The sequence below is a fragment of the Barbatula barbatula genome, assembly GCF_947034865.1.
Source record: "Barbatula barbatula genome assembly, chromosome: 6".
Classification (NCBI taxonomy): domain Eukaryota; kingdom Metazoa; phylum Chordata; class Actinopteri; order Cypriniformes; family Nemacheilidae; genus Barbatula; species Barbatula barbatula.
The window spans coordinates 16,910,851-16,936,291 of record NC_136765.1 but is presented as its reverse complement, the minus strand read 5'-3'; the positions used below and the strand labels follow the sequence as shown (position 1 = coordinate 16,936,291).

At 38.4% G+C, this 25,441-nt stretch overlaps 2 protein-coding genes across 5 annotated transcripts in view; both read left to right on the top strand.

The window, feature by feature from the left end:
* The window catches only part of rps6ka1 (ribosomal protein S6 kinase a, polypeptide 1), a 45,492-nt gene extending 28,609 nt beyond the window's left edge, over positions 1-16,883 (top strand). Inside the window, exons 1-22 of one of the 4 annotated variants that reach the window (XM_079457826.1) lie at positions 1,344-1,510; positions 2,608-2,661; positions 5,373-5,489; positions 7,203-7,284; positions 7,978-8,058; positions 8,235-8,314; positions 8,404-8,510; positions 8,618-8,655; positions 8,828-8,970; positions 9,425-9,495; positions 9,695-9,783; positions 9,925-9,989; positions 10,081-10,183; positions 10,489-10,619; positions 11,992-12,117; positions 12,984-13,073; positions 13,307-13,465; positions 13,806-13,967; positions 14,110-14,186; positions 14,298-14,415; positions 14,499-14,636; positions 14,822-16,883. In XM_079457826.1, coding sequence (XP_079313952.1) covers positions 1,469-1,510; positions 2,608-2,661; positions 5,373-5,489; positions 7,203-7,284; positions 7,978-8,058; positions 8,235-8,314; positions 8,404-8,510; positions 8,618-8,655; positions 8,828-8,970; positions 9,425-9,495; positions 9,695-9,783; positions 9,925-9,989; positions 10,081-10,183; positions 10,489-10,619; positions 11,992-12,117; positions 12,984-13,073; positions 13,307-13,465; positions 13,806-13,967; positions 14,110-14,186; positions 14,298-14,415; positions 14,499-14,636; positions 14,822-14,944 — 2,196 coding nt within the window. In that variant the 5' untranslated portion in view covers positions 1,344-1,468 and the 3' untranslated portion in view covers positions 14,945-16,883. Of the gene's footprint in view, positions 1-1,343; positions 1,511-2,607; positions 2,662-3,380; positions 3,781-5,372; positions 5,490-7,202; positions 7,285-7,977; positions 8,059-8,234; positions 8,315-8,403; positions 8,511-8,617; positions 8,656-8,827; positions 8,971-9,424; positions 9,496-9,694; positions 9,784-9,924; positions 9,990-10,080; positions 10,184-10,488; positions 10,620-11,991; positions 12,118-12,983; positions 13,074-13,306; positions 13,466-13,805; positions 13,968-14,109; positions 14,187-14,297; positions 14,416-14,498; positions 14,637-14,821 lie in introns of those variants that run through there. The other 3 variants (XM_079457825.1, XM_079457824.1, XM_079457827.1) reach the window with 3 other exon arrangements.
* Positions 16,884-19,849: 2,966 nt separating this feature from the next.
* Positions 19,850-20,539, top strand: LOC306895420 (uncharacterized protein; the record flags this gene model as incomplete). Its single annotated transcript, XM_079458641.1, has 1 exon — positions 19,850-20,539. One exon carries the CDS (start codon positions 19,850-19,852, stop codon positions 20,537-20,539), a length of 690 nt encoding a protein of 229 aa, XP_079314767.1.
* Between the last annotated feature and the right edge of the window lie 4,902 nt (positions 20,540-25,441).

Here is a 25,441-nt window from a genome sequence, read left to right as displayed (position 1 = left end):
TCTACGTGATAGGATTCGAAACGAAGTATGTCATTTGACAATACAATTTATTTATTTATTTTTAATGTATTTTTTTACGCTTACTTTTTAAGTAGCTGTGTTATAAGCAAGATAAACAGTTTTACAATAAAAAATGTTTTTAATCCAATATGAAAATTCTCTCCTTTACTCATCCTCATACCATCCCAGATACTGTACAGTATATCACTTCCTAAAGCTGAACACCAACAAAGTTATTTCGTGTAAATATACTGTTTCTGCTTGTTTTTGTAATGCCATCGTATGGTCCCCAATTTTGAATTTCCAATATGATCTTAATAGCAAATACATTCCTCATTATTAAAATAATTTGTACGCTTTTAGCGGAAAGACATTTTTGTCGTACACATATGAGGGTAAATAAATTAAGATTTTTTTCTTTAAAAAAAAATGATAAATTAGAAATTCTTGACGCACTTGGGCATCAGTGTTCTCTGCGGTACACTATACTTTTCCCTCAATTCATTGAGGCAGTCCAAACAAAATGAACTAAAATATTTCTCTCCATCTCCTTGAGTCTTGCATTAGCCACGTCCGCTCAAATGTACTTTTCTATTTATCCCATTGTCCAGTTTTTCCTTACATTTTTTGTGCCACTTGCTAGTGATGTAAGCAGCAGGTTTTACAACGTCAATGCCGCCATAGTTAGACCTGCTCTGCCCTCTAGTGGCCAGTTACAAAACTGCACAGTAAACAGATTTGCTTATTCCAAATAAACACACACTAGTGGCTCAAGAGGCACACACACACCTGTTGGTGTCTTTGTTCGAAATAAACGGTTCTGTAAGTCCACGGCAACAGGTGGCCGCACAAAGAGCGCAGTCGTGTGCGGCTCCGGCGCTCGCTGCTTAGCAACCCATGTGGAGATGATACTCGCATGCTTTGTAATTATATTTTCATAGTGGGTACTCGAGTGGCTAATACTTTTTTTCTATGAATGAGAGAAGTGATTTTAACTGTTAACCAATAAAAATGACAACTTTTCATAAAAGTCCATGTCTCGTGAAACTGATATCATACCTTATGTGAGGAGCAAACTTACATTCAAGTCATACATTTCAGTTTGTGTGTTCCCTGGGAATTGAACTCATGTCCCCATGAATGCTACACAAGAATATTCAACCCATATCACTGTTTTAGAATAACAGTACTACCTTACCACTGACCGTCAGTTATGACTTAACATGGTGACGTGTTTTGTGGGGCAAGATCTCTCTGTCAGTAAATGGGAGGAATAAAGTAACTCAAGTTCTGACATGTGGTTTTCAAAGTTTCATCATTTCCTCCACTCTCCACTCATCTCCACTCGCAAATGAACTTCAGGCCTTGCGGTTCTTCGACATTTCCCCATTTCTCTTGTCTTAAGAGGTCCGTGTGAGAGAGAGATCGGTCACAAACAGCCCTGTTAGCCTCATGGGTCAGGGTGGAGATGTGGAGGCATATATTTCGTACCAAACCACGCATGCAACAGGCAAGTCTACCTGTGCTTCATCTCAGGACAGTATGTTTGTGAGGATAGGAGGAAGGGCGGTCAATACAAAAGAAGAAAAGTAAAGAGGACGGGAAATGTGTGACAATTGTTTTTGCTAATCTGCTGAGACATCTCACCTGTGTTACCCTTTTTACATGCTTAATATGTGCGTTGAAGAATTTCTAATGTGTAAAGCTTGTGTAGATTTCTGAAGCAGATTATACGATTCCGCATGCACTTGTAAGACAGCTGCGTTTATGTCATGGCTAATTTTTGTCGTGTGACCATCTCTGGTTTGAACATTTGTAAAACAGGAAACGTCTGGTTTGCAAAAGATGCTGTTTGGAGCTTTGCGGGTTGCGGAAATTTACCTTGTGTTGAATTCTGTTAGGTTCCCTTTGCTGCCTGTCTAAAACACAAGAATAGTTTAGTATAACCTTATATTATAGTGTTATTTTTTGCTATTGTGATGTTACAGCTTACGGAGCTGGATGTATTCACCCCTTTTAGAAAACAAAATGTTAAACCAGAAGTGCTTGTTTGTGCAACTGTTTGCATTCTGGCTCTTGTGATTTTGAAAGCATTTAAGTGGCATGAGACATAAATACGTAAAAGATATAAATGTGATATAGAGGCAGTTGATCGTAAAAATGACAAGAGATAAAATAATAGAGCAGTTTCTATCCCTCTCTCACAGAGTCAGCAGAAACAGGAAGTTTAACATTTGTTCCAACTATCAGTGACACTCTTATTGTGTCTTTCTGATTTTGCCAACATTGTGGATCCAGAAGTACCACAATGTAATGTTCATCTAGGCGTCTCATTAGGAAATGGAAAATCTAGAAATGCAAAAAGGATTTTGTGACGATTAGGAAATATCATATATCAGTAACTCAGTCCACAGCCGGTAGAAGTCATTGGAAAGCCCCCAGTGTGAATAAAAAACAAATGTGTCGATGTGGTTTTATATGATATCATGTCCTACTGATACAGTTTCAACATTTTATACCCATGTTCAATTCTTCACCATATTTTAACAAAACTAAAAAAAAGTTTTATTTTCTCTTTATTTCCTTTGCCCAATCCTGCATGAGCAGCACAAATCAGAGATCGCCTGGGTAGAGCGAGAGTTTGCTGATATCTGTGTGAAGGTAAGAGTTCTTGTAAAAGCTCTGAGCATTCTGCTTCTCTCCAGCTATGAGCTCTGTCATACTGTCTATAAGCTCGGGTTCAAAAACTTAAAGGGATAGTTCACCCAAAAGTTTACTCACCCCCAAGTTGTTCCAGTATGGTCAAAATTGTGTTCTGCTGAAAACGAAAAGCGATATTTAGAAGAATGTTTGTAATCCGACAGTTCTGGGGCACTATTGACTTCCATAGTAGGCAATAAACTACATTTGTTGTCGGTGGTGCCCCAGATTTTTAGTTCTTCAAAATATCTTCTTTTCTGTTCAACAGAACAAAGGAATTCTGCCGTTTTAGAATAACTTTAGGGTGAGTAAATGATGACAGAATTTTCATTTTTGTGTGAACTATCACTTTAAGGGAAGAGGGGTGCTGGCATGCCGGAAGGTTAGTACTTAAATGACCAGTATGGGTGTTTGTTGTTGGATTACGACTTCCTCTTATGTCAGATTGGTGTGTTCAGGGCCAGAGGAAGAACCTGTTTCTGAAAGAACCTGTGTATTTTTAGCTCAAGTGATGTGAGGAGGAAATTAGCAAGGGATTATGGAACAGGATGGGCATATCTATCTATCTATCTATCTATCTATCTATCTATCTATCTATCTATCTATCTATCATCTATCCTTTTATTAGGCCTCCCCCACACTTCACTGTCATATCCTGTCTCTCTCTCACACACATCTCTCTCTCTCGTTCTTTCACCAGTTCAGTTTTTACGTCTCTGTCTCTTCCTTCCTCTTCCTGCTTACTTTAGTTGCTGAGAAAGGGTAGGGCACGCACTTTCACTCCCATACACACACACACACCTCTTTGTCTCTGGGATGAGTTTTGTCGTCCGTTCCTGCTCCGACTGCAGGCGGATGGGGGGATCAATGGGATGCCCTGGCTAGAGAAGGGATGAAGAGATGGAGAGAGAGAAAGAGAAGAGGAAGTTTAAAGTCAGTCAGCTGTTGACTCTCCACCTGTTCAGACGGCAGCACGGTAAGACTTTAGCGAATGGCACACAGGCCAGAGAAGAGACGAACAGTACCACAAGCTCGGCTCAGTCTAGCACGGCCTCGACCGATGAACTCACAACCTGGACGGTCAGTACACACACACACGGTACAATCGCCTTGGTTTGTATGTTGGGGAAATTGTTTTGTTTTTTTAATGAATTGGGTGGCAACCGTTGTTGTCAGAAGAAGCATTTTGTCTGCCTAGGTAGATGTACATTGTAGATTTACAATGTAAACTGTAAGTGACTTGAATGTTGTATGCATTTTAAAGGGAGAGTTCTGTCATTCAAATGACAAATTCTGTCATCATTTACATTTATAACTTGTTCTGATGAACACGGAGAAAGATATTTGGAAGAATGCTTCTAACCAAACAGTTACAACACTGACTACCCTAGTAGAAAAAATTCCAATGGTAGTCCAAACTGCCCCAGAACTCTTTGCTTTTTCTACTTTCTTCAAAATATCTTCTTTTGTGTTCATCAGAACACAAACATATATACAGATTTGGAATACTTTAGGGACAGTAAATCAAGACAAAAATTTCATTTTTGGGTGAACTGTTCCTTTAAGACAACATACAGTTTATTTACTTCATTTAAATGCTTCTCTACATCTTGCTGACACAGTGTGGCTGTTTCTTCTTCAGAGCTGATACAAGTGTTCATAACGCCCTAAGACCTGTCTGCTAAGTTCCTCACAGAACTTTGACCTTTGATGGATTGAGTTTGGTATTTAAAGTCAAAAGATTTTTGCACCACCAAGTAGTAATTAGCGGCACATCTATCTTTTAGTTTGACATGGTTAATATGTTGGTTTGAAATGTGATGTTGGCATTGTAGAAGTGTGGGTCTGTGTGTGACCTTTCGTTGTTCTCTTTTCTCAGAATGCTGTTAAATTTTTATTCGCCCATTAACCATTTCCTGCCCAACATGTATTACACTCACTAAAGTCACAGGGGAAATCTGACATATGGTTAAGAAGTGTACTTTATTTCCTTTCTACTTCAAACTGCCTAATGAAAGATAAACTGCGTTTACAACACATTCTGTTGCTTCTCAGTTATCTCACCGACACCTCTCAGAAGCGCATCTTCTTAAAAGACAAATATACTAAATAGAATTTGAGTACCGAGTGTTTTTGTGACCTGGGGGGCTAGAATATGCAGGTTCAGTTTTAAGAATGAAAAAGCAATTGAATAATACATTATGTTCTCAAGAAGAGCACTAAAAGATCCAAGTCTTCGTGTCATGACTGAATTTCTGAGTGTCTGAATGCTGATATACTGTACTGCAGCCAATGCATACCTTGATGGGCAGAGCAATTGGCCTCCTACAGGGGGGCTTTACAGTTGGGAAAGCTGAAAACCCCCCTGTGCCTCATATCATGGTCTTGTATGACTCACTTGGACTTGTCATTTACAGTAATTTTGATTAAATGTTTAATAAGCAGGGGCTCAATAGCAACATAAAGAAGCTATTTGTTATTGTAAAATAAAGATAATTGGATGTAAGGGAACGTCTACATCAGCATTGTCATCATAGCAGTTTTAACTAACTCTTTCTGACTCGAATGCCATATATCTGAGCGTCATTAGTACTGTATATCCTGACCAATCAGGTGTGCTTTATATGTATTATGCCAATTTAATGACTATAATGACCTTATTTCTTTTGCAGGAAGATGGTGACATCAAGGAGATCAACATCACTCATCTGGTTAAGGAGGGAGCGGAGAAAGCGGACCCATCCCAGTTCGAGCTGCTTAAAGTGCTGGGACAGGGATCCTTTGGAAAGGTAACAACATGTATACAAACTCTAACAGGGTAATGCTTCTATATACATTAAGGGCCAGAAATATTTTGACAGAAGCATATTTTTTGTTGTTTTAGCTGTGTCAAAATGTATTAGTTACAGTTTTATAATGGATATTGTCTTAATGTGTACACCCTCAGCTTTATTTAGAGTGTATTCACATCCAGATAAGCTGAATGCATTACAGCTCTTTAATATGAAGTTCCCCCCTTTTTCAAGGGACCAAAAGTAATTGGACAGTTGAATCAAAAGCAGGTATGGGCTTTTCCATACTTCATTTCTTCATAAATGAAGCATGTTAAAGGTCTGGAGTGGATTCTACTGTGGTGTTTGCCTTTGGAAGCTGTTACTGTGAGCCACATCATGGGGTTCAGGGAGATCTCCATGCAAGTGAAACAGATTTAGATTTCAAAAACACAACAAATCCATCAAAAAGATGCCAGGAACATTAAGAATCATGATATGAGCAGACAACCGTCATTCAGTAAAATAGTGTTCAGGCAGTGTGATTCCATTTCCATGCATGACTTCCTCGGGCACTGGGTCACTGGTGTTTTTTGGTCATGTAACAGAAGCATCCGGATTAATTCTTCGCTTTTCTTGGATGTTGTGAAGGTGTTTTTCTTCATCATAGAGGGGAATATGTCATCATGCACCATTTTTATCTCATATGGACGCCCAGGATTGTTTTGTTGCTGAGATCAGCGGTGTGTTGTTTTTTCTCAGAATGTACCGAAATTGTTGATTAGGCCGCTCTTAATGTTCCTGGCATCTTTCTGATGGATTTATTGTGTTTTTGAAATCTAACTATGGTCTGTTTCACTTGCATGGAGATCTCCCTGAACCCCATGATGTGGGTTCACAGCAACACCTTCCGAAGGCAAACACCACATGTAGAATCAACTCCAGACCTTTAACATGCTTCATTTATGAAGAAATAAAGTAAGGAAAAGCCTGTAAGTTTCTGTCACAGGTGATAAGATGCTGTTTAGACTGACAGTGGTTTGCGGAAGCCAAAACTCACACTGGTCAATGTGATACATAAGGAGGGTTTATGATATGAAAAGGTGATTAGCAAAAACATAACTCATTTGTTCAAAATATCAAAAAATTACAACTTACTAACACAACGTTCACGATAAAGACATATATAATAATACAATAAAAAACTTGAATTTTGGAAATGTTTAAAAACTGAGTTATCTGTTTTGCAAATAAACTCTCCATATTAAGAAGCTTAAAAGTTACTAATGCCTGTTGCGTTTATCAGGGTTTGTGTGCCATTCAGAAGTGAATTGAGAATGCCTTTTAAATTCATGTTAATTTTGTGAATTTGAAGTGGTGTAGCAAACAGGGTGTAGCAGTAGAATAGAAATTCCTAGTTATATAACTAATTAATAATGCTTTTATTTTTCGCGCATGCAACACATGGGTATTTCCAATCATGTCAGACGCTATTAATATCAGTGTTTAAAATGCTACCATTAGAAATGTGTACTCAATTTCTTACATTTACACCTTGTGGGCATGGCTGATCTGACTCTAATTGTATCTCGCTTAATAAAAGATGGACAATTCTATTTCAGAGTTTTGCCCAACCCCAGCTTTTTCTGCAAAACTGGCACTTTAACTACGAGTGAGTAGCTTTTTGCAAACGCTTTGATTCCATTGTGAAACTGCTTGTGTTGTGCACAGGTGTTCTTGGTTCGGAAGATAACGCCTCCTGATAATAACCAGCTCTATGCCATGAAGGTCTTAAAAAAGGCCACACTTAAAGGTACAGCGTTTGTGTATACATACACGCACGCGCGCACACACACACCACAAACCACACGCGCTTCCTTTTCTAATGTAAACATTACTTCGATACAACAACAGCTACTTTCATTCTGCACTGTTGTTTCCTGGGCTGTTAGTATACTTTTTTTATCACTTCTATAGTCTGTAAACTAACTCATAAGAGATCCTTAACCTAGTGAATTACAGCAAGTACACAAAGTCTGTAAGGTTGCTAAATTATACATTATAAATAAAAAAATAAAATAACTTACAAACACAATTTGCAGTGTCACTCTAAATAAAGCACAGTTTGGCATATTTCTGCAGATGCAAATGTAAAATCATGCCGGTGTGGGTGAGGTTGCTGCAGGTTAACGTCAACTCCTCTGCGGGCCACACACATCCTGTTTTTTCAAGTGTGCACCCCATTGACAGCAAATCCCACCATGTTTACACACAGTGTGTGCTCTGGTGTCTTTATACAGAAATCTCTGATAATATTATAAGGATTCAGAGATTTGAGTCCGTTCTAATGACAGCTGATGACATCACTTCCTCTGTGCCAATTCTTTCTTTCATATATTATAGTAAATGCCTAGTGTGTTGTGTTAAAGTTTAGTGTCTATTATGCGAAGCAGATCTTTATGTTTCTGTTATTTACTTCTAAACCTATGACCTTCGTTTGTCACAGTGAGGGACCGTGTGAGGACTAAAATGGAGAGAGACATTCTGGCAGATGTCAACCACCCCTTTGTGGTTAAACTCCATTATGGTGAGTTCATTTAATGCTTTAATACAATGTTACTAGCATGTTTTGCATGCTACTGTACATCCTCATTTTTTGATGTCACACGAAAAAGAATTAGTCAACAATAATGCTGTTTTTTAGTTATTAAATGACTGTGTTCCAGAATAATTCCATGTGTGTGTGTGTCTGTATATGTTTAGCATTTCAGACGGAAGGTAAACTCTATTTGATTCTGGACTTTCTCAGAGGAGGTGATCTTTTCACCAGGCTATCAAAAGAGGTAGATTTAAAGTGCAAATACAGTTTACTATAGATTTCCACAATTACATGAAGCTTGTTGACTTTGTCTCTTCCTCCGTATCTGTTCAGGTGATGTTCACAGAGGAAGATGTGAAGTTTTATCTGGCTGAGCTGGCACTGGGTCTAGATCACTTACATGGGCTCGGCATCATTTACAGAGACCTTAAACCTGAGAAGTACTTCAATCTTACTTGCATCACACTGACGTTAATACAATGTTTTTACTTGAAGAAATGTTATTGTGATATTTGGTAGAGGCATTCACTATTATTTCATATTCTAGTATCCTTCTGGACGAAGAGGGACATATCAAACTTACAGGTTCGATTTGAACACAGTATCACTTCCTCTGTATTCTGTTCTATTTATTGTGTTGGTATTTAGTTTTACATTAAAAAACAATGAAAGATCTTTTTCTCTACGAAATGCTGCACTTGGGTCATATTTAAATTCACTGGTGACATTGAGTTTAAATATGTGGATTTTTCCACAGATTTTGGACTTTGTAAGGAGGCTATCGACCATGAGAAGAAGGCTTACTCCTTCTGTGGGACGGTAGAGTACATGGCTCCAGAGGTTGTCAACAGGCAGGGACACATCCACAGCGCTGACTGGTGGTCATTCGGGGTTCTGATGGTACGTTAACATGTTCTGACCTTGAATAATGTCATTTGCAAGACTTGATATAGATCATTATTTTCGCTTACCTGATTCCTATTTTATGTAAAGTAATATCTAAACTAAATGTTTTAACGCGGAAAGAGACATTTTGGTCGTAGTGAGTGCTGTTGTTGTTTATAACATTTAATTTAATTCCTAATGCAGACCTTTTAAAATATTACTTTTATCCATTTTCTCTTAAATCTTCTTTTTTTTATTGATTTACTGTAACTCCATAATGAATACAAATTCACATGTGTTAAAACAATGCAGTTTGGGTTAAAATATTTCAAACGTGTATTGTGTCAACATACTACAAAGCTTGTTTTGACATGGTCAACAAATTAAGCTCATTCACATCTTTATTGTTGAGCCGTGGTTCGTCATATTGTCAGTTTAAATGTGTTTTTATCTGCTTGTTTTTTCGTAGTTTGAGATGCTTACAGGATCACTGCCATTCCAGGGAAAAGACAGAAAGGAAACCATGAATCTCATCTTAAAGTGAGGATTAAATAAGTTTTTATACCCTCCTACATTACTAATAGATATGTTTAAAATTAAAACTGGGCTTGCAGACACTTAATTTCTATTAATTTGCTGAACAGAAAAATCTGTTTCAATCATTTAGTGGTGACTTTGCCTACAGGTTTGTGATGACTTTAGTTTTTGATGCCTGATCATGGTTGGGTTTGTTTTTCAGGGCGAGGTTGGGTATGCCACAATTTCTTAGTAATGAAGCACAAAGCTTACTGAGAGCCCTCTTCAAGAGGAACCCCATCAACAGACTTGGTATACAATTCTTTCTTTACTTGATGTCATCTTCTTTATTACTTTGTATTTGCAATGAAGTTGCTATGTTGCTGATATGGCGTTGAAATGCAAACTGTTTTGAATCTATTCTTATGTTCTCTAACCTTAACGTTTTACCAGGATCTGGGCCAGATGGAGCTGAAGAGATCAAACGGCATTCATTCTTCATGACCATTGATTGGAATGTAAGAACTTCTCTGCAGATCTGAAGGAAAACTTCGTCTCATCCTCCACCATTACGATCTGAGTGAAGCCTTTTCTGATTATTATTTTTAGAAACTCTTCAGGCGAGAGATAAAACCTCCATTCAGGCCAGCTGTAGCCAGACCCGACGACACCTTCTACTTTGACTCCGAGTTCACATCTCGTACCCCTAAAGGTAAACGAGACATTACTCAGAGCTCTGACACATCACAGACCCTTTTTCATTTTCTTTTAGTGAAAAACGTTTTAATACATAACAATGTTGTTGGTAAAACGAAGTGTCCATTAAAACAAATAATTGCATATTTTAATAGTTTCGTGGTCTGTATTGGTAAGGCAGACCTGATGACTATATTTTCTTATTTTCAGACTTGGTTCACTGTTATATATTTAGAGGTTTGGGGAATTTCTTATGTCAGCAGAGGCTCATATAGAATATAAGTGTGGTTCATGGTTTGTCTTTTGCGTGTTTTCTCTCAGATTCTCCAGGTGTTCCCCCCAGTGCAGGTGCTCATCAGCTTTTCAGAGGCTTCAGCTTTGTTGATACGGCAATGTTGGAGGAGGAGGGTAGAGAGGAGAATACAAAGCCCCCTCCACACCCTGTGGTACAGGTCAGTTATCTGTCATGTAGGAAACCATCCTTAAAATATGGACTTTTCCTTTTTGCACTTTCATTGTAGGGTTATGGTTAGAGTTAACATGTAGTTATTGGTTAACATGTGCTGACATTGTTTTTCATGGCGGTTTAATAACAAATGTACATTGTGGAAAGTATTGCACCAGGATAAAGGGGAAGCTGCCTTTAAAACGTATGTCGTAACATGAAATTCAAGAGAAAATGTTCCATAACTTCCGCAAATCTCATGTTAATATTGAGTACTGACAGAATAGTATTGCACCCTTCAAAAATCCGTAGAGTGTTTAGTTTGATCACATTTATAAAAGACAGATACAGCTGTAAGACTATTTCCGAAAAACATACTACGCATGTGTGGGGGGGGCATAACTAAAGCACGTGTGCATACATTGCCAACAAAACACAGACAATTTACCGCGTGCGGTTCATGTCCGGCATCGGGCGGGGACCACAGCTGAACTTCGTGAATGTAGTTCTCTCTCTCTCTCTCCTGCACACAAGTGAAAGTGACTTGTGCGCATGCTCCTTCTCCCGCTCTCTATGGTTGATGCATTGGCGTGCCGCGTGCTTTTCCGGGAGAATTGTCCAATAAGGGACTAAGAAAAGTTATTATGTAACGATATTTCATTTTTGAAAAAAACTATCCGAATCCTGTACGAACGCTGGGGGAGTGAATCGAGCACAGAAATACTATGTCATACGTCCAACTCATTTTTTGACAAGTTAACCATGTCAAGCATGAGAAGACATCACGTTTCACATTGTAAATAAGTCAGAATGCATGAAACACCTGCAGGGCCACTTTGACCAAAATGAACATCATAGTCTGACCACAAGATGGCAGTGTTTCTATGTATCAGCAGTACTTGATTTATGTAAGAATGTAATGCCTTTAAATAAAATTGGTGATGTGATGAGGATGGTTGGTATGATAGTATCACAATATTTTGAACACATCATTCAAACAACAACAACAAAATTAATGTTTGCTGTACTGTACATACAAAGTGGAATAGGTCTGCTACTGAAAAAATAAAACACCTCAAATTAAAGCCCAAAATAAAAAGAACACATAAAAAGATCACCATAGCTCCACAATTCATATTGTATTTCTTATGTTGCATATGTCAGTTCCTATTACTGTTTCCCTGTTGTTTTTTCAGCAATCAACCCTTGCTAATGTCCATGTATTAGTCTGTGTCCACTAAGCCTATTCGTCTCTGTGAAAAAAATCTAATTACTGAATCCTCAGTTATTTTGCACGTTTGATATTTTAATATGGGTGCTGCAGTTTGTGTGTGCGTGTGTGATTCTCAATTGTTTGTTGTGCACCTGTCTCCAAGCAGCAGCTTCACGGTAAGAACATCCTGTTCAGCGACGGTTACGTGCTGAAAGAGGACATCGGCATGGGATCTTTCTCTGTCTGCAAACGCTGCATACACAAGGCAACCAACGTGGAGTATGCAGTGAAGGTTAGAGGCCATGATATTACATGGAAGTCTTACTTACTAATCTAGCTAAAAAAAGTTATTATTTTCAGAGACATTTAATATGTCAGAGAATATATTTTATCATTACAACTTATAGTCAATTGGATTTGTCCATTTACAGTATTTGTCAAAAGTGATTTACAGGGGGTAATATTTGTGCATTACTTTAGGGTGACCACACGTCCAGGCCAGGATTTCGGTGTTCTCACATTTCAGTTAAAAAAACATTATAAAATTAACATTAATTTGACAATTAAGACATATAATCATAGTAGTTTAATTCTTAGCTTGAGATATATCTGTTGCTTTTCTGAAATAAAACCCTCAATGACGTGTGCGGTGGACAGACGCAAACTGGAGGATGCACCTGAAATCCTGGCCGGGACGTGTCCGGGAAAAATGTCACATATGGTCACTCTACAATATTTGCTTTTTAATTTTCCCCAGATTGAAGAACCACAATACTAGGTGTACTAAGGGGTCATTTCCATTTTAACACTTATGTTAATGTATTTGGGTAGTTGACAAATAAATGGGTTTATTCAAATAAACAATTAATGCATTAAAAATAAAAGGCTCATAGAAAGAAAGCAAACGTTGAGTACAGTATTATCTGTTGTAGTTAATTGTCTGCATTCTGTGTGTCATTTTTGCGATGTTGTGTTTCATAAAGTTCTTCTCAACATTTTCAAACATAGTTTAGATGTTTTTGTGATTTCCTTTTGTGGACAATCTAAAAATTCTGACATCTCTAATTCCTTTTATAAGGACTGTGTGTGTTTACCAAAAGCTGTTTGTTAGTTTGGTGTGATCTTCAGGTAACTAACACATCACTTGTATATTGACAGGTAATCGATAAAACAAGCACTGACCCATCTGAAGAGATTGAGATCCTGCTGAGATACGGCCAACACCCCAACATTATCACTCTTAAAGATGTAAATACAAACACTTTACAAGAATCAGAAATACCTTTAGAGTTTTATGTACTAATAAAATGTGACTTACAATATTATTCAGCATTTATAAAATGTGAGGATTTAAAAACAAACTTGACAACAACTTTCGATCTCTAGAGGATATGCATTGCTGCTAACAATAGGTGAACGTATTAAGAAACAGATTCATGTGTTCCAATACAGGTTTTTCAGTAGGGTGTGCTGTCTTGCAGGTGTATGATAATGGAAAGCAGGTGTACCTGGTCACAGAGCTGATGAGAGGAGGAGAGCTGCTGGACCGAATCCTCAAGCAGAAGTTCTTCTCAGAGAGAGAGGCCAGCGCCGTCCTGCACACCATTGCAAAGACCGGGGAATACCTACATTCACAAGGAGTGAGAAAACGCACTTTAACTTCGGAGAGGGCAATCTTGTCTTTTACACACAATGTGCCACTATGATTCACAACGTGTGACTAAGCCTTGCAGTCCTCTCCTCTTTATACTTGTATCCGCCCTATCTTTTCCACATTTAATGTGATTTATTGCTTGTTTATGTTGACCTCTTTCCTAAAATAACCACAATAGAAACGCATTTGAACTCTGCTGTGGCTTTTTACGGCATGCTTTATACCAACGCCTGTCGGATACGAAAATTGTTAGATCAATTCAATTAAACCACTCTGCCCTGAAATCTTACCCTGATTTGAGAGTATGCCGTCTGGATCTCCTGCAGGTTGTGCACAGGGACCTGAAGCCCAGCAATATTCTGTACGTCGATGAGTCTGGAAATCCAGAATCTCTGCGCATCTGTGATTTCGGCTTTGCCAAGCAGCTCCGGGCGGACAACGGCCTCCTCATGACGCCCTGCTACACTGCCAACTTTGTAGCACCCGAGGTGAGCATGTTCTCACAACAGACCAATAAAGATGTTAAATCGCCAGAGTGATATTAAGGGAAATGGGAATTGAAAGAGCCCAGTTTTTAAAAGGAATGAATTGTAACAAAGGTAAATATCTGTTAATTGTTTTGTGTCACAGGTACTGAAGAGACAGGGCTATGATGAGGGCTGTGACATTTGGAGTCTTGGAGTATTACTGTACACTATGCTTGCTGGGTAAGAAAACCAATACACACGCATTCTCCCGACTTAAACAAATGTTGTTAATCCAATTTCAAACATGAACTGTAAAAACAAAAATATGCATTTTTCCTCTTAAATTTACAGATTTACTCCTTTTGCCAATGGACCAGAGGATACTCCTGAAGAGATTCTAAGTCGGATAGGGAGTGGTCGCTTTACCCTGACCGGAGGCAACTGGGATGCGGTGTCCGATGCAGCCAAAGTATGCAGTGACCCTGCCGCCACACACACAGCAAATCAATTTACTCTCATTTTCTTTCTTACACACTTGCTTTTTTTTTGTAGGATTTGGTCTCTAAGATGCTCCATGTGGACCCACACCAGCGGCTCACGGCCAAGCAGGTGCTAAAGCATCCCTGGATTGTTCAGAGAGACAAACTTCCCAACAGCCAGCTACAACACCAAGACGCCAAGCTTGTCAAGGTAACATTGAATTTCGGCACCAGCAAGGGCCTTTGACCACTTAATACTGGGACAGTGATGTCACATTTACAGTATACCTGCAAATGTAGCTGGGATTACATTTACACAGTGGAAATACACTCGCCACACTAGGAGCAGATCAACATTTTACAACATTGTCATTTAACAAAATAAATTCTTCACAGGGGGCGATGGCGGCCACCTACTCTGCACTGAAGAGTTCACAGCCTCCCCCGGAGCTGAAACCCATTGAGTCATCCTTCCTGGCACAGAGGCGGGTGAAAAAGCTGCCGTCCACCTCACTGTAGAGAACAAGGGAGAAAACACAGAGACGTCCTCCTGAATACAGTTTTGGAAGGGAAGTGATGGATGAAAGGACCATACTGAAGTTGTACTGACTAATGACAGTCTCTTAGACCTGCCCTTGACATCAGCGCTTATGCGGGCTGTCAAGCACGTTAGGCGAGGGACGTGATTGGCTGATGAAGTTTAAGGGCGGGGCCAATGGGGGTTTGAGCTCCCTCAAGAGCGGGTGTGTGTTTATGTGTTTGAGAGATTTAAAGAATCAGGTAACGAATACTGTTACTAAATGGATGATATTGCCAGTGCATCTATGTCTTGGTACTGTACTCCCTAAACATCAACACTGCTGTATTCAGAGTTTTGGATTGTTGTGTTCTTTATTTTTGTTTTTTATGTCTGTTGTTTGCTTAAGATTTATTCGTTTTTTGGAATGGGACAACACAGTACTGTTTTTTCCCGAAGTTATTTGGTAGCTCTTTCTTAATTCAACATAAAGTTATCTTCCTAAAACGTCAATCCTCCATAGAGGAGAGAAATGTTCCAGTGTATTGAATCACCCAGATAAATAAGTCAAGGTTAACTCTATCTTCCATAATGATCTGGTACGCATGTGACTATCAACCTAAGAGTAAAGGAGAACTGAGGTGCTTTCTGCATGGATTTGTGAAATGCTGTGTTGATGCTTTTTTGTTTTCCAGCTCGGTACTTTTGCTTGGTGACCCTGGTAACACTGGTCAAGACTGTTCAGACAATGTCTTTTACGTTTCTTAAAGAAAAGAACGAAAAAATGAATGCGAGATGGCATTTGAAGCTTGTGGCATGGAAAAGTGTTTGCTCTTGTTCACTGGTGATTTTTCTGGATATTCTGTCCCCTGTGTTTGATTCTGTTGTTGTTTTTGCTAAAAGAGACGTTATTTTATAAAGCACACTGAGCACAAACATGTATAAGTGTGACAGCTGGAGAATACGTTTGTGTAGATTTTTACCTGGTCTGTCTCATTAATTGTTCTCACCGTGTTCAGTGGTGGAATTCTGGACTGTATTGTGCTCAGGCTGTTCTTGCAAATTCATGGAGCCCTTATCAAGCTTCTGCACCCTTTATCCATCAAGCACATCTTCACAGTTTCTAGATGTGCTCACTTGCTTTGTATTCCCATCATTAGAATTCTTACTGAAGGATTATAAAGAATTGTAAAAATGTCTTCAATCCATCATAAATATAAGTGAATGTAAAGATCTAGAAAAAATTAATTCTCTTTGCACTTTAGTTATTAAAACTGTTATAAGGATAGTTTACCAAATAATGAATCATCTACTAACCCTTGTGTTGGTCCCAGAGGTAGAAAGTCATGCCGGTTTGGAACCACTTGAAGTAAATCAAATATGACTTTTTTCATTTTTGGGTGTACTATCCTATTAAAACTATTACGTTATGCAAAAAAGGTGACAAGAGATTCACTCGACCACTTTCACACGTGCAAATTTGTATCGTAAAACATCAATTGGAACTCCAGAAGACGGAACAAATAATGGAGCAGAGTGCATGTGAAATCTATACAGTTTGATGACAAACACATTTTGTCCATCTATTGTCCAAACTTTAAAAGTTGAAACCCTGTACAATTCTCTTTTTACACTTCGCTTTATCTGTGTTATTTCCAAAAGTTATTTTCTCTGTATGTGCTTTTTGGGGTTCTTTCTGGCTAATCCTTCAGGCTAAAATCTATTTCGATTTATTAGTCCTTTGAGGATAATGCATTATTTGTGAGTCGGAGCATTCAGTCGTATTACTGTGTAAATGTTTTTGTGTCTCCTGCCTGCTGTAATGGTGGGGTAGATTTGTGGTAAAGGGTGTAAATAATTGCCCTTTGTTCTACAGTTAAGGGGCTGAATGTAAGAACCTTCAGCCTGATGCCTTTCTATTAAAAGAAAAGAAAAACTTTTTACTCTTTTTCTGTTTACTTTCTTCATCTTTGTCTGTTGTTGTCTTGTCACGGAGCCTTAGCGTAAAATATAGTTTTAAATGGCAGATTTACCGATAACTCTCTCTGTCCAGCCCTCTGACTATCTTATTGCGCAGATTGCTGTGCTACTATTTTTTGCAGATATATCTCTAATAACCTGTCAGTCAATTGGCTTATCCCTGACCAAGTGGTTGGTTCTTGGGCAGTTTGGATGCAAAAATATCTAGACCTTTAGCCGCATTCTAGCCGGGTATTCAAGATTAATTGAATTTTTAACACAATCATAATTTGTTGCTGGTGCCATGTCAGGTCTGTAAATACCTCCAGTATTTGGGGCACATTATATTTTTAATCCGCTCATTGGATTAACAACCTATAAATCAGACCGAATGAAAGCGTTGTACAAAGTGGTGTAGTCTAGTTTTTTGTAGTGAGTATTTTTATAAGATGCCGATTTTCAAAGCACATTTGTGATCCAGTCTTTGTAAACCCAGCTTTCAAGTCATGTAAACCCACTCTCCTAAAAAATCAAAACCATCACATAAATTCAATTTTAATGCCATGTGAACCATAAATGTTTCTATTACGAAATAAAAATATGTTTTGGGTATTCTTATTCCAACAGGATTAAATGTTGATTCCCATCTGCATCTATTGTGTTTTGAGCAGGGTTTTATTGCAACCAACATCATGTTAAGAACATCCTGTGAAAGTAATAATCGTATATCTTGATTTGGACTGACTAATGCCATGACAAAGACTTACAGTAAATCAAATTGAAATAAACTGTTAAAATCAAACTCTGAAGTCACTAACAACTAGATTTTAGTTTTCACAGGCACAACTTAACATTGAACATTTGTGCAGTTCTATCAAGTTCCGGTTGTTTAGATTGGAGAACTGGCCTGGAGTTCTCATCTCTCATCATTTAAACAATTATGAACATTGTAATATGTGCACTCTCCTATTCTCCCTCTTTATTTATTGATCAAACGTGACAAACAGACGTAAGTGAATTTAGCTAGCTAGATACAATTGAATATGTCAACAATCCCCGAGTTACATTAGTAAAACGAGCAGATCCGTTGTTATTATTAAAGGAAACCTAGTGGTTTAAATAGTGGGGTTGAGTTATAAAAATTAAAATAATACACGTACAGTGTCGCCCTGAGCAGCACTAGCTTCAGAGACATGCTAACCAAAACACCGAAACAGTGTCGTTTAAATGCTTGCCTTTCATTATCTAATTTAGTTTCATATCTCCCGGTGCACAAATGGTCCAAAAGACAGTGCGTCACACTTTACGGCGATGTTGTATGTATCATCACGCTATTTTAAGTGGTATACGGAAATCCTTGACTTTCTAGTGGGTAGGCTATACGGCGTAAAACAACCATAAAGATTGTTAAACTAAAACCCCAACATTGAGCGACCCCCCCCCCCTCCTACTGTTAAGTGCTATAATCTCAGATGGATGGAGCTTTTAAACGTTATTTAGGCTGAGTGGTTCTCATTTTACTGGGTCATGCTGTCTATTCTGCATGCACATTTTTATTTTCTGTTTACTGTAGACACAGCACTTTGAAGTGCCACTTAAATCTGACAAAAATGTATTTTATATAAAATCCTTAAACTGGAGATGACCTAGTTGCTCTTTATATAAAACCTCTTCCAATATGTGAATTATTCATGTGCTTTGGTTTAAGGCCGCCCTGAGTGTGGGACTCCTGCATCGCCTCAAGTGCTCTTGAGATCTAAGCAGATCTTGAGATCTTCCTGGTTGAGGTTGGTCTGGAGAGATGGACATCACTAACATCAGCTCAGTCTGAGCCATGCATCAGGTGTACATGTTCTCGGCATCATTTACTCAAAAACTTGTCATTTCAAACCTGTATGACTTTCATCCGCAGAAAACACAAGAAGATATTTAGAAGAATATTGTTAAACATTTACTTGCATTGGTTTTGTGTCCATACAATAGAAGTGAATGGGGCCAGTACTGTTTGGTTACCAACTTTCTTCACAATAGAAGTTGTGTTTTGCCGAAGAAAGAAATGACATGTGGGTGAGTAAAACATGATAGAATTTTCATTTTTGGATGACCTATCACCTGAGATAATGAGCATTAATGTTTTATTTCAACCATTATTTCACTATGATTTCAATGTTTGACATGGTTTTAATCAGTCAATATTAAAGCTATTGAGGTTATATTTTCACAGAAAGGTCTTCGCATTATGTAGGATGAATTTATGTATTAAACAGTTAATCGTAAAAAAATATGTTTAGCTGGGTAAAACAGACTGGGTCAATTATAATAGAAAGATAATAAAAAATTTGCCACCCATAGTCAAGAGTGTCTTTGTGTTTTTTTTGCCTTGTCAAAGTCTTTTGTTTTGTGAATTATTATTATAAGGGTGAATTAATTTGTTTATATACATTTTTATTTACTATATAAAATACATAATATCCTGCCATTATATGAGTGCCAAGATCTGTTGCTTGGCAACAACGCTTCACGGACTGTCTTAGAGATTTATCTTACATATCTGGCTATTCACGACACCAGCGGGGGAGGAAAAGAATGATGGAGTTATCACTTTAAAGAGAACATGAGAGAGAAACTGTGTGTGTGTTAGCAAATTCTGCTCAGCCTCCTCACACAAACCACCTGATACCAGCCTGCGTTGCTACGGGCAACACAGAGGGGAGGGAACATGGAATGAGACGCTGAAAAAGCCTCACTTTTCGTCTTATTTTCATTGTGTGAGCTGACGTAGATATTTGTGAGGACAGAAGAGAGTGAGGGAGAGAGAGGATGCTGAGTGGGAAGGAATATAGCGAGCATCCAATCGGCTTTGGTGAAGTCAGCATCCTTTTGTCCAATCGAGTGTGAAGCGTGTCCTCCAGTTTGAGGTAACAGCGCTGGTGGTGTATTATTAATGAATGGACCGTCTCACAGGCAGCAAAACACTGCTCGAGCTCTCTCTCCCTCGACGGAGGAGGCATCACAAGAAGACCAGCAAGAGCATGTCTCACCTCGACGCAAAACAACAACAGCAACCATCCGCAAAAATGCAGGACCACCAGCACGAGGAAGAAAACTCTGAGAGTGATGCAGAACCCAACGTGCATCAGGAATGGCCTTTACCTCCTGGATTGGAGGTGCGTACTTCTTTGTCTTCGTCTAACCTTCTCGTACCCTCGCCTTCGCAGCGTAGATCCATCTCCATGGGGGACTTCCGAAGAGTCCCTGTCGGACAGGGCTCCGAGCCTCCTTCCTCATCTGCCACGGCGCCCTCCTCCAAACTGGTGACCCCCAGCTCTAGTATGGAGTTCGAAGCGGCTCGCCGGCGCCTCCTGGAGGTGGAGGAGAGGCAGCGTGTCATCAGGGAGATGGAGCGGCGATTGGAGGAGCTGAGGGAGGTGTTTGTGCGCTCCGAGCAGGAGGCCGTAGAACACGGCGAGTTAGTGGCCCGCATCTCTGCCGCCGCCCAGCAAGGAGAACTGTACGTGGCGGAGAACGGGCAAAGGCTGAAGAAGGGGTTGAGGTTTAAAAGGCACAGGCCTACTATCGTGTTCTCCTCAATGCTCGGATTGAGAACATGCCTCCCGTGGCCTGTCAAACTCAAATAGTGAAACTGCTGCTGTTCACTTAGTTCTTCACTGCTGTCACACGTCACATCACGTCTTCTCAGGAGGATGTCAGAAGCTATATGTCGTTAGTCAGGAAACGCTCTGAACTTTTTCGTTGTCAGTGTGTATTTCTTAACCGGGAACTTGGTGCTTTATTTAGGCTGAAAGGCAGCCCATTTTAATGGTGCAGGCCTTATATTTGCTGCTTGACCCTGAGATTTTGAGTATTTGCTGCAGTGTGTGTGAACTTTGCTGATGTTTAGAGCTCTGAGCATGTGTTAAGCTCCACGTTTCTGGGTTTGTGGGAGAGAATGCAGCGATACACTTTAATAGCGTGTGTGAGAACGTGTGAATGTGAAATTGGACACGAAGGGTGCTCCAGAACATGTCTGTCAGATTCAGTTTCTTCTGTTTGGTCCACAGAACGAAAACAAAAAGGTTTTGCATGAACTTCCTGCTGCAGTTAGGTGTGCTGAAATAGAGCAATTATTCTGTCAGGGTTATTTTTGAACCTTACATTTCTAAAGGCCCAAAGAACACAAAGAATATAGGCACACAGGGATGAGGCTTGAGAAAAGTCCTTGTTCTCCAGCATGTGGGGATTAAGGAGAGGAGCAGCAATCGTCCGCTCCCTTGGCCTCGTACGTTCCCCTGTTGCTTAGCAACCTGGACTGACTTTCATGTCTTTCAGAATGTATTTTAACAGATCATCCATAAGTACAGCTCATGAAAGACAGGTGGAGGACATTTTCAGATTCATTTGTTGCATAATGTTCACTGAAATAAAACTAGTAGGATTTACTTTTAAAAGTCTTAATTGTTTTGTGTCAAGTTTTTGCAAACAGATTTTTCAAAATTAAATCCTACTAGTAGTGTTTGAGTATGTTAAAGCTGTTTTTACTGAAAAGAGGTTTAATGGTTGTTATGAAGTTAAAAATGTAATCAATAATTCACCCAAAAGATCTTTGAATGCAAAATGAGAAAATATCCACGTTACTTTATTCCCTATGCAAGTGAATAGTGACCACGACGGAAAGAGCACCCTTAAGGTATCATTAATATGAATTCATGTGACCAAGAATATTTTTTTCTTATTTGATCACAACATTTTGTCTCTTTAAAGGGATACTTTACCCAAAAATTATAATTCTGTCATCATTTATTCACCTTCGAGTTGTTCGAAATCTGTATTAATGTTTTTTTTTTTTGATGAACACAGAAAGATATTTGGAAGAATGCTTACAACCAGACAGATTTTGCCCCCCATTTGACTCCCATAGTAGGAAAAAATACAAAGTTCCCCAGAACTGTTTGCCCAAGAACTGTCCTATATTATTCAAAATGTCTTCTTTTGTGTTCAACAGAATAAAAATATGATAAAGTATTTTTCCTGCCATGGGAGTCAATCGGGTTATAAGCATTCTTCCAAATGTCTTTCTCTGTTCATCAGAACAAAGACATTTATACAGATTTGGAGGTGAGTAAATGATGACAGAATTTTCATTTTTGTGTGAAGTATCCCTTTAAGCAAAGTAACATTTGAGTTGTTCCAAATCCTTACAGCCGTGTCCGTACTTCTATACATTTCTTTCCCTCTTTGCGCAAATTGTTCTCCAGCGCAGCCTCATTCGGGCGGCAGAGCGTTTGGGAACTTCAGTCGGACATAGGGGATTTCTATTCTTGGCTTCAGCCGTTTAAAGACTGTAAGGTTCTGAGCTATATAGACCGATGGAGTGATGCTGCAGCTAACCGACACATCTTTATTGAGTTGTTTGCAATGCTATCCTTTCCAAAGGCAGACAGATTTATGCTGTACTGCAGTGTAAGCCAGCAGTACATCTACTGTGAGAATGTGTCCTGGCATCTTGCCTCAATGCATAACAAAGCAACCCTGCCTTTTTAGAAAAACAGTGAACTTTCCATTATAAAATCCCATATTTTTCACAGCTGAGTTGCATTTGCTGTACTAAAAAGTAGCATAGTTAAAACTGTGCTGAATATTCAGATTCTGATTGTTCTAGTAAAATATGAATGTCTTTAGAATAAGATTGTAAGCACCTATTTACGATAATTTAACTAATAGAATGTTTGATTAAAATAGAGCATTTAACAGGGGTCTGTCTGCCATTTATTTCTATAGTCGCTGCTACCTGCATGGTGCTTTGTTGTCTCTGCGTGACACCCATTGCGTGTGTGGATTTACGTCATTTGTGGGGGCAGGATGCCTACAGATCACCGTCTTTCGTTCTTTTATGTCAGCACGAAGAGCAACAACAGAACGGCTGACTCTTAATTCAAGGGCTACTTACTCTTTATTGAAATCCTGATGTTTTAACGGGTGTGTTAAACTCCTTTATTTTAGGAGGGATTGATTTAGGCAGCTGTAAACTAGGACACACGATTGGCTGCTTTAAAGCGAGGAGAAATGTGAACATCCCTCAGTGTTCTTGAGCTGCCTTAGCCCAAACTTTGAGTTGTAAATAATCTGTACCATCAAAAACACTCAAAATGGCATCAAGATATTATTAGAGTTTCTGCAGTAATAGCTACAATTATGTAAAAAATATATCAAATAAATATGTCATTTCATTTTAACTGTGAAGGATGCTTTCTAAATTGTATTTATTTATTTTTGGATGACAGTGGTTCTATGAATAATCCCAGTTTTATTGTAAAGTCAGTAGTATCGTCACCATGGTAATGACATTGTCAGGGTGTTTATGTGTAGAAGTCCATCAATTTTACAAGACAAACTGAAATTTGTTTCTAATTGGCATTTGTATGCTGTCTTTCTGTAGAGTTGAATACTCATCAATATTCATGCCTTATCTTGTTCTCTGTACAAACTGTATGTATAGTCATACTGTGTGGTTAAACCATATGGTTCGTCTCAGACTATTCATGCGCTGATTTTTGCACTGCACCTTTTATGAGTTTTGCTATAAGAAATGTAAACAAAAGCGTTCCCAAAGATCTCTCTGGGCCCACTCACAGACTGAATGTAATGTCATGTTTATACACTTTACAGAAGGATGCATTTGTTAACATTAGTCAACATGAACTAACATAAAACAACCCTTGTACGGCATTCATTCATTATATTACATGGTAATTTTAAAATTTACTAATAAATATTTCAAATCAAAAGTTGTAGCCTATCTGTTAACATTAGTTAAAGTTCAATGATAATACACGCTGTAAAATGCTCATTGTTTACATAAATGAGACCATGTTGTTAACACTTCTATGTAGAGTGATGCCATTCCTATAGGATATGATGCTTTTTGATGTTCACTCAGTTGTAAAATAACTCATTTTTATTTTAGTCAAACTTTAAGTGATGCTTTTTTAAGCTTGTAATGTATTATTTTAAGCCTTTGTATTATTTTAAACACTTCTTAACAATACAAGAATGTATCAAATGTTTAATTTAAGTTTTCAATTTGCTTTGCAAACTTATTCAAGACAAAACATGATTTTATCCTAAAAATATATTCTGTCATGAATGCACAGCAAAATCGCCAGTGTTAAAAAAAGTTAAATCAACACTCACAGTGTATATATAGTACAATCCACAATAGCTAAATGTGGATTATATATCTACACTGTGAGAGTTAATTTTACATTTTTTAACACTGCCGATTTTGCTGTGTATAAAATAAACGTTTCATAGAGAAATTGTTACAAAACTTTCGTCTGAATGTCATTTTATTGTCGCTCAACAGATAATTCTGCATTGTTAGGGTTACCACAAGCAAATACTATACTAAAGTATCACAATACCAATTATTATCACGATGCTCTGCCATTCATCATTTGAAAATCTACTAAATAAACCAATATTTTCTAAATACACAGATCTAGATGAAAGCATTTTGTATATATACTATAGTAAACTAAATTATACTGTAATATTACAGTATTTCCACACTCATTTAATGTACGCTACAACAGTTAATATTCTAAAATATACTAATTGCATAAATTGTAGCAGATACAGTAGCCTACTTAAAAACTAGTACTTGAAACAAAAACAGCCAGTAGGTGGTGGCAATTTTATTTACAGAGTCAGTGTATTTAACAGCTTCACTCAAAACGGCGAATATATTTAAGAAAGCGAAACACAAAAAAAATTGCCGTTACCCCAGCAAACACAGAACGTTCCCCTAACGTTAGTACAAAGGTAGGGGAACGTTCCTCTAACCTACAGGGAACGTTCTATTAACGTCAAGAAAACTGTCCTGGAATACCAACAGGGAACGTTAAAATTTTATGCTCTGGGAATGTTCTGGGAACCAAAAATTGTTTGCTGGGACCGTGGATATGTTGAAGCTTTAGCATTGTGATGCTAGCGTTGTTATAGATAAAAGAGAAAACAATTCCATATGCTGAAGTCATATATTAATAATACATTCAATCATTGACCATTGAGCATTAAAAACATTTTCCAAAACCTACTGAATGAGGTCACTGTTCTGTACTAATGCTGAACTAATGTGGACGACAAGAACACTGATATGGTGTCTTTATTAAACAGTCAATCCCTCAGCAGAATTTGAGAATCTGATAGGTCAACAGGACCGGAGGAAACGCTTGATCCAGCACAGCTTGGAACAAATACTGCTGAAATCAGTACCAACCCCCTATAGTGTCTTTGCTTGGGCCATCTGGCATTCTGACAGGGCTCAGCATTAGAGGAAACACATACCGCTAATGTCATCCCACCTAACTGTACGGGGATATTTATATATGCAAAGGTCAAACATTCGTTGGTTTTATAAAGGTATGACACATTGGGCAGAAAATTAGCTTAATGATATTAGAGACTGAATGCTTTGATGGACACTCAGCTTTCCTCATCATTTCCTTTCCTTAACTGTATTTTAATACAGCATATGTTAA